The 13,027-nt window shown below is 32.1% G+C and overlaps 2 protein-coding genes across 2 annotated transcripts; one reads left to right on the top strand and one right to left on the bottom strand.

Moving 5' to 3' along the window:
* Positions 1–3,538: 3,538 nt before the first annotated feature.
* LOC125832571 (uncharacterized) lies at positions 3,539–7,136 on the bottom strand. Its single transcript, XM_049511752.1, has 3 exons — positions 7,013–7,136; positions 4,512–5,027; positions 3,539–4,193 (listed from the first exon to the last, which is right to left on the bottom strand). Exons 1-3 carry the CDS (start codon positions 7,089–7,091, stop codon positions 3,667–3,669), a joined length of 1,122 nt encoding a protein of 373 aa, XP_049367709.1. The 5' UTR covers positions 7,092–7,136; the 3' UTR covers positions 3,539–3,666.
* A 5,263-nt stretch (positions 7,137–12,399) lies between these two features.
* Positions 12,400–12,903, top strand: LOC125832315 (protein AGENET DOMAIN (AGD)-CONTAINING P1-like). The gene has a single exon (XM_049511454.1). The coding sequence runs from the start codon at positions 12,400–12,402 to the stop codon at positions 12,901–12,903; it is 504 nt and encodes a 167-aa protein (XP_049367411.1).
* The last annotated feature ends 124 nt before the right edge of the window (positions 12,904–13,027 follow it).

Here is a 13,027-nt window from a genome sequence, read left to right as displayed (position 1 = left end):
ACGCAAGTGTACGCGGTCGCGCAAGTAATATAGTAACTCTTAAAAGAACCAGATTATCGAACCCAAATTACTAGTCAATTAACTATTTTTATTAAATTATATTGATCTAATTATTTGTTTAAGAGAGCCAAAAGAGAAGAATGCAAGAACAAAATAATAAAATTACTTACAATAGTTGAAAAATCACAGGGCTGCAACATGTATTGAATTTCATGTATCATATTATTGGCTTAGAACTAATTTCAGTTGTCAAGTTACTGGTTTACAGGATTGATGATATGATCCGGGTTATATGCCTCTCGTCGCCTACCCCAGTTAACTATCTAACTACATCGTTGAGTGGGGATAAATAGACTAACTGGCGAACATTTATATTTCATCATATTTTGTAACCAAGCAAGGTGTTCGTCTGGGCGTCACTCCTGAACACTAATCACCTTAATTTAATGGGTGGACCGAGCTCTCTATATTCTTTGGTCCATCTAACCTCTTCTCTCCCGATTTTAATATTAGACAATAGATTTATCTCATGGTGATCAAACACAAAATACTAAAACAAGAATATAGAAGTAACTTATAATGACAACCAAGAATTAATTCAAAAACCTTAAATAATCAACATTGAATCCGTACCTACAGCCCCAGAACAAGAACTTTAGCTACTAATGTCTAAGAAAACAAGAAGAAGAAAAGAATCCTAGAAAGTATTGATGACTTTCTCTTCAAAAGTGCCTCCTCCTTACTCTATATTAGTTGTTCAATAATTATTTCTATGAACTATTTATAGATGTAGAAAACCTTAAATAAAATAACTGAGACCAAAACAAACGAGAAAACCAAAAACCAAAACTGAGTTGGAATTATTGTACGCATTCTTTCCGCTGCCTTCAAGATTGTGCGCAGCTCCTCAATTGGCCACTGCCTTCAAAATCTGCCACGTGGCTGGCAGCAACATTCTCCTTTCAACTTTCCAATTGAATGTGCACTTTGAGCATATAATTTTATATATTATTATATTCAATTTAATCTATTAAGCTGCTTGCTTGATTTCCTTCTATAATCTTTCATCTTTAATTTATTTTAGCTTAAATTTTTTTTAACGTTACGTCAATTTACTCCTACAAATAAAATACACTATTTAGCACAATTCATAATATTAATGCTAAAAAAAACAAATATAACTAATAAATATGAAACAAATAATAATTAAAAAAATATATTTTTGACCTCACATCATAAAACAAATACGATCAATATTTTGAGATAGAGAAAGTAATGCTTTGATAGGCTGGATGTCATCTTAGTAGTTAGCTTGTGCGGAAACTATTTTCCGATGGTTGGCGGGTTAATTGTTGAAAATATTTCTTAATAAATATTAGAGATTAATAATATGAAATTAAAAGTTACAATAATTATTTAAAAATTTACTTGTGATAATTATTTAGTAAAGGAAAAATTACACGTATAAGCAAATATATACTAGTTAATTAGTTAACATAGTTATAGTTTCCTTAATTACAATTCGCGATCTACTTTTAGCTATAGTTACGCGGCTCAACTTTTTAGTTTTGTATAATTCGGAATTTGTATAATATAATTTGTATAACTTTTGTATGATTCAGAATTGTATAGTATAATTTGTATAACTGTTTATACTTCTGATGTTTGTAATTGTATAAATTTGTTATTTGGGTTTATACAAAAATAACTGAATTATACAAATGTACTCGCAAATTATACAAACCTGCTAATTATATAAACCCATAAATTATACAAACGAGATAACTTAAATTGTAGCTACAACCCGTAAATATGCAAACTATAGCTATAGAGCATAATTAAGTTTATTATAATGGCTATTTGCGAAAGTTCCCGTAAATTACGTAAATTAGCCATATCAAAATGTTGCAAAGCCCATAGGTTTGGTTGGATGGCCTTAATATAACAAGTCCAGTTACATATAACATTGGACCCCCAGTGTAGCAATTCGGCCCATGTTTAAGGAGTTAGCGGGTTATTAAAATTGACCCGAATCTGATTGAGAGTCCAGGTTTCACTTTAGCCAAAATTTGATTCTCTTTAATTTTTCAGTTCAGGATTTGGATGAATCAACTCTGTAGTTGCCGGAGCAACATGCCGGAGAGACGACTTCAGCTTTTGAACACGGTAAAATATTCTTGAATTTTTTTTGGCCTTGTGCCTACAAAGTTTTTTAACAATCCATTATAATTAGATCAATAAAAAAATTTCGGAACCCTTGCTATGAGTGAAATGGTGGGAATCCTTGTTTGATTTTTTTGAGTATCCTCCTTCCTTGGATTAGTACTGTGACACATATATCGGAAGTTCAGTTTGAATTTTGAATGAGATATATCTTTTACTTTTCTTTTTTTTTCCATATTCCAAAATTTTAGTAATCCCTTTATATTCGAAGCAGGAGTAGCTTGTTAAGAAGAGCAAGTGCTATTGTTTTGCTAATATATAGAGAGTGTACACTCCATTCATCATTTAAAGCAGCGGGATAGTTCTGGCTTCTACTTAGGTAGTGGTGTTGTTGTCCTTTACATTGGCATAGCTGCTTTGCAAATTATATTGCTATAGAAATATGCATGGTCCAACTAGATTGTTCTATGATTTGTTACAGAGCATGAACCTACATCCTTGCTTGGATCTACTGGGCTTAAAAGACTTTCAGAGCATTTGCAGTTATAGCCTTATAGGTGCTGAAGTCCTTGGGCTCTGTAACTTTGCAAACATTGCTTATACTGGATAGGATGCATCAAGGTCACCAAGAGCGTGGATATTGCCACTTAAAGTCGCTAATTTCTGTTGTGATCTTGTTGAAATGGCATATACATTGGGGAATTGAAGAAGAAACTAAGGCCATGGTGGCAGAATTTGAGGATGAGGCTAATGATGAAGGTTAGATGTTCACTCAACCCAGAAAACTGAGTGATCGAGTTCCACAGCCTTCGGCTAATGAAGCAGCTGCCGGCTTTGATAATGGAGGAGCCTATCCTCCTGATCTATGTCTTATGACTTAGGTAATCTATAGAAATAAGTAATTCAATTTCTTCTCTTAGTGAATTTTGGACCAAATCAAGTGAGTTTCAGTTTTAGATGACAGAACAAATCAATAAGAAAAGAAATTGGAGTTAACTTGCATTATCAGATAAGACATATCAGACTGGAATAGCAATTTAGAATGGATAAAGAGTAAGGAAAAATGTGTGTGCCCCTTGCTTGGTATTTTAACCATACTTTGTTTAGTATGTGGCAATGATTTGTTTAGAGTCATCTCTTCTTTGGAGTCTAAGATAGAGTTTGCCAGTTTGGATTACCTATATATTAAAAAATAAGGAAGATAGAGTTTTTATTGATTTAATTTAATATTGACAGCGAGAGCGGATTCATGAAGGTAATTTTATTTGATTTCTTGAAATTTTGTAGGTACATGTAAGATATGACACCGAAGACTAAATGATTTAAACCTTCTAATTTCTTTTGCAATATGGAGAAAGGTCATGTCTGCTATAGTAACATTACATGGAATAGTAACTGATTCCCTCGCATAAGCAATGCTGTAAGAAGAAAGAAAAGGCGAAGCAAATAAAGTAATAACCATCAAAGCTTCTATATTACTAGTAATTAATTGATCTATGGAATTTATGGATAGCGAACTCCGACTAATCTCACATCATCAACCACAGGACCACACAAGGCGCCAGAGTGATCACTCTTCATGTGGTAGTATGTGCTCAAGAACCTGACTCTGGTGCGCTCAGTTACTGCGGTGAACCGAAGCTTGGCCCGTTTGAATCCTCCTTTACCTGCAGATTCATAGGGGACTCGCAAAGTGATATTTCCAGCAAATGCCTCTATAAGCATAGACCCTTGGCAGGAATTGCTCGCATCTCCAACTGAGAACATAAGGTCATACACTTTTCCCTTCTGAGTCCTCACTATTTGTGCTATTGCGCTTTCTCTTCCAGCCACAAGCTCGATGGCGCGCTTACCCTCTGGCACGGTGAAGTGTTCAGCATCAATGTATTTTACTGCCTTGAGAGATTCGATCATCCATCCAGGCAAAGGTGAGTGATCATCCTCAATGTTTGGAGGAATTAGAACACCCCAGCTTGTGTTGGGGAAGATATATGGACCCTCTTCAAAGTTTCCATTCTTCAACATGTTGCCTGCTTTCATTTTATGTATTAGCATTTGAAGTATTACTTTTAAACACACTTAGGGGTCGTTTGGTGTGAGGGATAAAAATAAATAGTGATGGGATAAAAATTTTGTATCTTGTTTGGTTGCCATGTTTGGGATAATTGATCCCACCATTTATATCATAGTGATGGGATAAGATATCCCATATACATGGTGGGATAAGTTATTCCAGGATAGCTAGCTTCAGGATAACTTGTTCTGAACCAAACGACCCCTTAGAATAAAAGTTATACGTGGCCTCCCAACTTAAATGCACATGGACAAGAGAGATGAGGGAAAATTACCTTTTGGTCTATGTGGGGTTTTCAGAGCCTTGAGAGCGATGAAATCAATGAGTGGGCCACAAGCTGGGTCCTTCTCAACTGCTGGATTGTGTAACATGATTTCAATCTCATTGGCTTGGGCCAAGAAACCCCATGAATATGAGTCCCAACCATCACTACTATACATAGTCTGCATAGGAAGCATTGCCCAGTCGTTAGGCTCATTATTAGGCGACACCGACACATTGAGTTTCTCTTCTTGAGCACAAGTCCTAGCAAAGTTGAAAGACAGAGAGTAGAAAGTCCCATTAGTGACATTCATGACTCTGGTCTTGATGTAGGCGTCTTCCCCAAGCCTAACAGCAAAAGCTCCTTCTGGCACTGGAAGCAACATGTCACCTTGTGTTTGTCCAGCTTTAATGTATTCTACATAGCCTGATATTTCCCAGTGAGGTATTGCGTGTGGGTCTGTCACTTTTGTCCCCTTCATTTGTGATGCTTTTGGACCTTGCTCGAAGTTTCCGTTAGGCAATAATCCTGATCAACCACAAGGTCGAAAAGTTACATATATAACCAATTACAATTACGTGTGGATTTATAACTTACAAGACATGATAAATGACCTATTACAGCAGGTATAGCTACACTAATATGTGAAAAAAATGTTGTGTTATCTGTGTATATAAGTTGAGATTATATCATCAAATGTTCTGTAACATATCAAGTAGCCCTTGCTTGTTCGTTAATTGCCATTGGATGATCCACATCACATGTTGTGTTTCAGTAATCACGTGAACAAAGTAAGACCAGCTCATTAGGTACTTTTGTTTTCTCATTTTTGTGCCCTATTAACTTCATGTAACATGGCTTGCATGAGGAATAAACCAAAATTGGTAAAGCTTACCAGCTATGTTTTCCGGTTTGGGCTACTGCATATCAATTACAATACTACTATTTATTAGAAAAAATCTAAAGTGGGGTAGAGAATATTTATGTGACAACTTGGTGTCGGGAGATCGGTGGCAACTGGCAAGGCTGGATCTTCTAATTAAATATGTAAGGTAAAAATCTAATGGTAATTACACATTCAGGATGTAATTTAGGAAATTGTTGAGCGACATTTATACTTTATAGGAAAATGAATTGATTGTTCTATTTCAATTTCAGAAAAAGGAGGAGGATATATATGTAATTCTATAAAATGTTTATTATTGTGACAAAGACTCTGATACTAAAAATACCTTGATGTTAGTGATCAAAACCTTAGTGAAAATCAAGTCAGTCGTTTTTGGTGGGGCTGGAACTGTTACAACTTATATATGGATTCAGTCATATATGCCGTATGCCACTGACATTTGACAGTTAAATATGTAGGCTGTAGTAATTATTTTTTATTTTGATCCCGGTGGTTCACGTAATCAAGAAGGTGTTAATAATTTATTTTTTTCATTTTACCCCTATTTAGATAAGTAAATTTTTATGTAACCAACAAACTAAATTACATAGTTATTTTGTTTATTCCATATTAGTTGTCTAGTTTCTTTTTATTTTCTGCACATTTTAAAGAAATTATGAATAAGAAGGATGGTTTTATCAATTTCCCCCTTAAGAGACTTTTTTGAAATTTTAAAACTTGTTTAAACTTTCAAAAAATAATCAATTGGAATGGTAAAATGATTTTTTAAAAATTAATTCTGTTTTGATTTTGTAAATTAATTTACTCGTGGATAAGTTAATAAAATACTTTTTTTTTTTTTTTTTAAGGCTAAGTAGATTTTTTAAAGTCTTTATTCTTTAAGGCCGGGCAGATTTTTCAAAGTCTCAAACTAAAAACAGAACTCAATTGAAAACTAGAAATACCTCACTTATGACACGTAAAATGTAAATAGAGTACATTCCGATTCCCAATTCTTAAGCAGTTATTGCCCCAATCGTCATAAAGATTCATATGTGCAAAAAGCTGAAACTTATTCATGAAAACAATACCCAAAATCTCGTATGAAGATATAACCCCTGAATCTATTTTCCTAGCATTAATTGCCTTCTAAGTAGGACGGTCCATGATAATTTATTTAATTTCATCACACCATCATAGTATTCTTTTCTTCGTTTTTTTCCATCTTCTTTCCTCTTTATCTGTCTGTGCGATATTCAATCATAGATCTTCTAGGAAACTATAAATATATGTCACTCATTTTTACAGTGAATCATAAGAAGTTGATTCAGAATTGAATAGACAATTTGTTGTGAATGAATGGTTTAAGATCTTTTCTTTCTCTATCATTGCTAAAGCTAAATGAAGAATTGCAAGCAAGAGCCAATGAATCAAATTTGCATGTAACAGATACGTTATCATACATGATAACTAAACTTTCAACATAAAGCAACATTTGTTTTACCATCTCACTAGTGTTTTCTTATGTTTAGAGATTACACAGCTTATATAAAACGGGACTTTTTTTTTCCTATTTGCACAATATAATTACATACTATCATGTTAAGTAAAATTAGTAAGAACATACCGTCTTGAACAGATAAAGCAACATTTATGGTGGCAAAGAGCAGCACTATATTCAGTAATTCCATTTTCTTCATTTTCATATACTGTGAAAGAAAGAGAGAAAAAAAAGATATGTTTGATGAAAATTCACAAATGCTCGACTGCCTTTTATGAATTTCTGTAAGTTAAAATGCCCTTTAGATCGAAGGAATTTACGGTGACTGCCACCAGCATGTTGCTCTTTCGTAGCTGGTCCAAGGAAGCAACGGATTGCACGTGCACTTCCCATGCTGAGGAACAAACAGAATTATGAAAACATAAATTAATTAAATAGAACTAATCAATATCCTTACTAATCGTAAAATGTTGGAATATATAATGTCTCAATTCATTTTTTTAAAAACGAATATTATGAAGGAATAAAGGTTTCTGATTTCCATTAATATTTTTAAAGTATAAACTTATTTCATTTAAATAAAAATAAAATGTCCAATAATGTTTGATTTAAGCTGAAAGTAATCTAGGGAGATAATTTTTTGTTCAAGCATCTAGCACGTTTAATGACAGCCATGATTTGATCTTAGGCAAATGGAATATCTTGAATTAAGTGATACTACTATTATTGTTGCGTGCTTATATATAATTTTCATCTTATTAATTTATTTGTACCCTCCTTGTTTCAATTTATTTATCTTAATATCTTTTTTAGTCTGTTTTAAGAAGAATGTCTCTTTTCTCTTTTAATAATTGTTATATTGTAACATTTTATATGACTTGTTTAAGATACAAGATAAAAAAAAATTATTTCGATACATTCTATATATTTTTAGTTTAAGATCACAAAATTTAAAAATAGCTTTTACTTTTTAAAATTTTATATCAATTAAATCCAGATAAATAAAGTAAAATGGAAGGATATTACGGAATTAGAGTCAAGAAAAGTAGTATCTGATGGAATTGGCCTTGGCATTTTCATTCTTCTTTTGCTTTTTCAATGTAATAAATTCAAAAAAATTCCATCAAAGTAACATTATCCCTTTACGTACCGACTTTCACTTGATTCATTGAAGTTAAATTTATCATATTTTGATTGCAAAATTAATTGACACTATAAAGTTTTGGTATCTTATGTTTCTCCTACAAGTAGGCAGAAGTAATTAATTTATAAGGTTTTGAATCATGATTTTTTTTTTCGTTTATTAAATTTGGATAGATTATTAATGATATACTAATCTCGTATTTCCATATGAATAAAATGACACTACAAAAGTCTTATATATTTTATTTACAATTTTTTCATGAAAAAAGATCATATAATGAAATAGTGTTGTAATGGGAATATTGCAAAAGAAGTTGATGAATTACAAATGGATACAAAGAACCTCAAAGATGGCACCCTACCTTGAGCACATGGCTTGTGGCAGCTAGACAATATTTGGTTAGGTTCATTAATTAGAAAGGTATTTTCAATCTCACAAGCTGATGATGACACAAATATCCTAGTAGATATATCGTATAGGTTAGAATATACGTAGATTTTATTTCTATCCTTTTCTTTGAGGCGTAAAGAGATAAAAAAAAAAAAAAAAAAACTAAAATCAACCTAGCAAAATAAATAAATAAATAAATAAATAAAAAAATAAAATAAGTAATAATGAAAATGAAGAGAGTAAAATATTATGCATATACTAATTAATGATACTTGACTACCTATTACCATTGTATATATGCTACAAATAATAATGATACTAAAACACAAAACTGAGTACTATATATATGATGATAGATGTGGGAATTGGGATTGCAGTGTCAGTCAAAATTCACATTCTACTTAGGTAACATAATTTTTATTTCAACAAATTTTTCTCTTCCCATTATTCACAGATTTATACTCAATTTTAAAAAATAAAACAACTGTTTATAATGGACGTGGCAATCAGAGAACAAAATAAGGGACGTGACATTCAAGATCTGATACTGAGGCAAAACCCATGTGCAGCCTTCAGATTGAATATTTTTAGGATTATTCGCACCGTATCACCATTTTTCATGACGCTATTTAAATTTTGTCCCTATTAATTTAGGGGATTAAAATATTACCTTAAAAAGTTATTATATAAATGTTTCTTCTGTGATTGGTTGACTATTACACGGTGGGAGGTTTGTCTAGTGCGCACAACGTACTCATCATAGAGTCCTCTCTCAAAGAACAAAAGCCTGTGACAGAGGCCGCAGTGATTGCGGATTATCCAGGGCTTAACAAAAATACTTTTTATTTTCCCGCTAATAAATTTATCATAAATTTTAATGAAAGAAATATAATCAATAAGAATTTATATAATAATTTTTAATTTATTTGTGATTAATGCGTAGTCATTGAGTTTCCACATCGATAGATGATGAATGATTATTTGATCGCTTTGTATGATTTTGTGCGATCATCACATCATATATTATCTTTTCAAATAAATTAGGTCAAATCACTCATTCTTCTATAATATATATCAGAATCATGCTAATTCCAAATTTTGATAAGAGAACAACCTTCCCCGGCCCCCAGCGCCCCCACTTCCAAATGCCAATGTTGTTATAACATGATTAACGTCCAATTAGAGATTTCAATTATCTTTTTTAATTATTTGTCTCCCTGTCTCTCCCTTCGAATTGACACTTTGTTTTGGTCGGCAATAATCGAAAAATGTTTAATCTCCAAGACATGTGCAATCGATAATTATACAAAGGAGTAAGGTGGCGCATGGTGATCGAGAATCATGATATTTCAGATTTGAATAAAGCTAGAAAAAATATGGACAAATTACTAAACTACACTCCTTTACTTACCTTAATATCCATTTATCCCTACTTATTTCAAAAATTTCAAAAATCTCTTATTTACCTATGTATCCCGCATATATCCCGCATGTATCCCGTGCACAACGCTATGTATCCCGCTATGTGGAATGTATCAAACGCTATGTATCCCGTGCACAACGCTATGTATCCCACATGTATCCCGTGCACAACACTATGTATCCCTCTATGTGGAATGTATCAAACCTAATGTATCCCGTGCACAACGCTATGTATCCCGCAAACATCATTTTTAAGGGATTTTTGATAAATAGAAAACTAGAAGGGATAGGATGTTATTTAGTACTTATAATATGTGGTTCCTATAATTTATACAAAAAATATTAAGTAAACTTTTTTCATTTATTCAAAAACTTTGCAGCTAGAGTTAGTCTATACTTGTGTCGGTAAAAAATAGGTCGGAGCAGAGCTAGAGTATGACTTACAAGTTTGACTACCAAACTTTTAAAAAGTTCAGTAAATATGTATAATTTATTAATTTAGAACCAATATTTAAGAAAAATAGAATGTTAAACATATAGGATCCAAATCTGCCTTTAATAGCAAGCATCTCGTAAAATTAATTAAAATGTACGCTAGCTAGCTCAAAACACCGCGGTTATTAAGGTGGGTATATATGTGTAGTATGTAAGCAATTTTCCATCTTTAGTAAGTATGATAGGACTTAGAACTTAAAAGTGTGTCATGTAGGGCATTTTGCAAGAAATTCAGGGATGAAACGTTGTTTTGTTTTGTCTATTCAAATTTCAAACAAAAGAATCACCTTAAATTAGGACAATATTGTTGAAGTCAAGGCGCAGTATATCAATTAATAAGTTAACATATTCACTTGCTAATACTGCTGGAGTACATAATTTGAAACGTAAAATTTATATGAAAGTATAGGTAATTTGGAACGTGAAATCTTTATAAAAGTATCCGTTATATTTGAATTTTATCTTTCCATGTTCAAAACATGCTTAAAAGTCAAAATCACAAAATTCAAGAGTATTTTTTATATGTTATACACACATTTAGCTTAATCATTTGATTTAATAGTCTTCTATGAATAATACTTAAGCTCCATTTGGACATGTGATGTGAAATTATGGTATTAAATCAAATGATATGGATTTGAAGTTTTGATTGGACATGCAATTTGAATTTCTTAAGTTGTATAATATTTTTTTCATAAACATGAAAACCCCAAAAATTGTAAAGACTATCAAAATTTCTGCAATTCTTACATAATCTTACTAAATGAACAAATCATAGTTCATAAACAAGATAACAATTATCCTAAGGCTTTACATCGATAAATCATATATCTCCATATTTCTCTTATAAGTAAAAATTTGTGACTACAAGCTTATAAAACACTACTAGTCAACAATAATAATAACTAGTTATTCTTCAATGTAATTCTTTCTACAAACAATCTCTTTACACAACGTATATCCCAAATTATGATATTCACATATTCATACGCAAGCTTAAATCGCGTGTCTCATCAAACTAAGACATAAAATGTAATATGAAACTAATTGAGTACATTTATGATGTTAGTTGCCATGCCCTAATATTCATTATTGGGCTTTACAAAATCGCGGGAAGGATGTCCTGGAAGCGGCCCAAATAATAGATCAAGTTTGATGTGTACAAAAGCCCAATATAGTTCAGGCCCTTCCAGTCATGCAATATTTGAAATCTAGACAATAAAATGTTGCATAAACCACACAAATCACATTAGTTTAGTGCCTAAATATGTGCCTTTCCGTGAATTTTCAAAACTATCATTTGTGTCAGATTTCAGTCCCCAGATACATATATTTGCCGCATTCAAACACATGTATCTCATATACATGATGTCAAAATTATGTGTAATTTATCCTAATGCATTGTATTCAAGTGGATTACATGTATTTGAAATACACTGACTCTCTCACTCACCTCCATCCTCTCCCGCTCACTCCTCTCCCTATGTATTTGTATTTCAGAGTGTATCTGGTAGCAAAAGTACATATATCTAGGTGTATCTAACTTGAATTTTGGTGCTCAGTTATTAATTAGTGAGACAATATGTAATTATTTCAAATTAGAGGAAAATATTAGTAAATGTGATAGGAATGTTTGAGTAATTAAATAGTTTCTCCTAAAATATTTTCAGTTTGTGCCACATAGGATGTAGGATAAAGTTCTAGATCTATAATCCATAGCTCTACTTACATGGGCCCATTACAACCGTTGTTTAGGGAAGTTGAACAAATTAGGCAAAACATTAGTATTATTGCACAAATTATTTTTACAGTTTCTTAAATAAAAAAGCGCGTACTAACAAATTATTATAGAAATAAAATAAACAAAACCGTATTTCCAATTCCGAGTCATATAAGGAAACCAAAAGAAAAACTAAAAGTGGAAACAAATTCCAATTTCTATTCACTTAAGAAATCATTTTTTTTATCTCCTTATAAATTCATTAGTAACGCCTCATTAGTTCTCATCATTCAACTAAACAAACCAATCCTTTTTTTTTTTCCTCTCTGTCTAATCACAATTATGGCATCCAATTTTGAGAAATCTCACTGCTTGATTGACAACTTAAAGGCAAGAATTAACAAATTGGCATTCAAGACACAAGACACAACAAAATTGTTTCAAAGGGGTGATCAAGTTGAAGTTGCAAGTCAAGAATGGGGATACATTGGTGCATATTATACCGCGACTATAGTTTCTCCAATTGGAAATTCTCACTATAGAGTTCGATACAAGAATTTAGTAAACGACGATAAGTCTGATTTACTAGTGGAAATTGTCAAGGCTTCTGAGATCCGTCCTGTACCACCTAAACACGAAACGTTATTAGTGCCTGAAGATATTCATATGTACGATATAGTTGATGTGTTCGATAATGATGGATGGTGGATCGGATTTATTTCTGGAAGACATGAAGAAAATTACAAGGTTTATTTCCCTACTACTGGGGAGAATGTTGCATATTCTCCTCATCTTTTGAGGTTTCATCAAGAATGGAATAAGGGCAATTGGATTTCTTCAAACTAAAGTCAAGATTTAATGTGATTTAGCTTGTAATTATTTTGGTTTCAAGAAATTATTATAGTTAATTAGGGAGTATTAATCTAGTCAAGTATTTTATTAAGTTCTTAATGTGTAGGTTTTACTTTTT

The sequence above is a fragment of the Solanum verrucosum genome, unplaced genomic scaffold (genome assembly GCF_900185275.1).
Source record: "Solanum verrucosum unplaced genomic scaffold, falcon-dt-bn FXZP01000009.1, whole genome shotgun sequence".
NCBI lineage: Eukaryota > Viridiplantae > Streptophyta > Magnoliopsida > Solanales > Solanaceae > Solanum > Solanum verrucosum.
The sequence above is the reverse complement of the archived record's forward strand: the minus strand, read 5'-3'. Positions and strand labels throughout refer to the sequence as shown.

Bases quoted from the DNA above. Each gene is read 5' to 3' on its own strand.
- LOC125832571 (XM_049511752.1), bottom strand. From the start codon at position 7,091: ATGAAAATGAAGAAAATGGAATTACTGAATATAGTGCTGCTCTTTGCC. The intron at 5,028-7,012 runs GTATGTTCTTAC...GTGGTTGATCAG, and splicing joins TGCTTTATCTGTTCAAGACG to GATTATTGCCTAACGGAAAC. The intron at 4,194-4,511 runs GTAATTTTCCCT...AAATGAAAGCAG, and splicing joins AACCCCACATAGACCAAAAG to GCAACATGTTGAAGAATGGA.
- LOC125832315 (XM_049511454.1), top strand. From the start codon at position 12,400: ATGGCATCCAATTTTGAGAAATCTCACTGCTTGATTGACAACTTAAAG.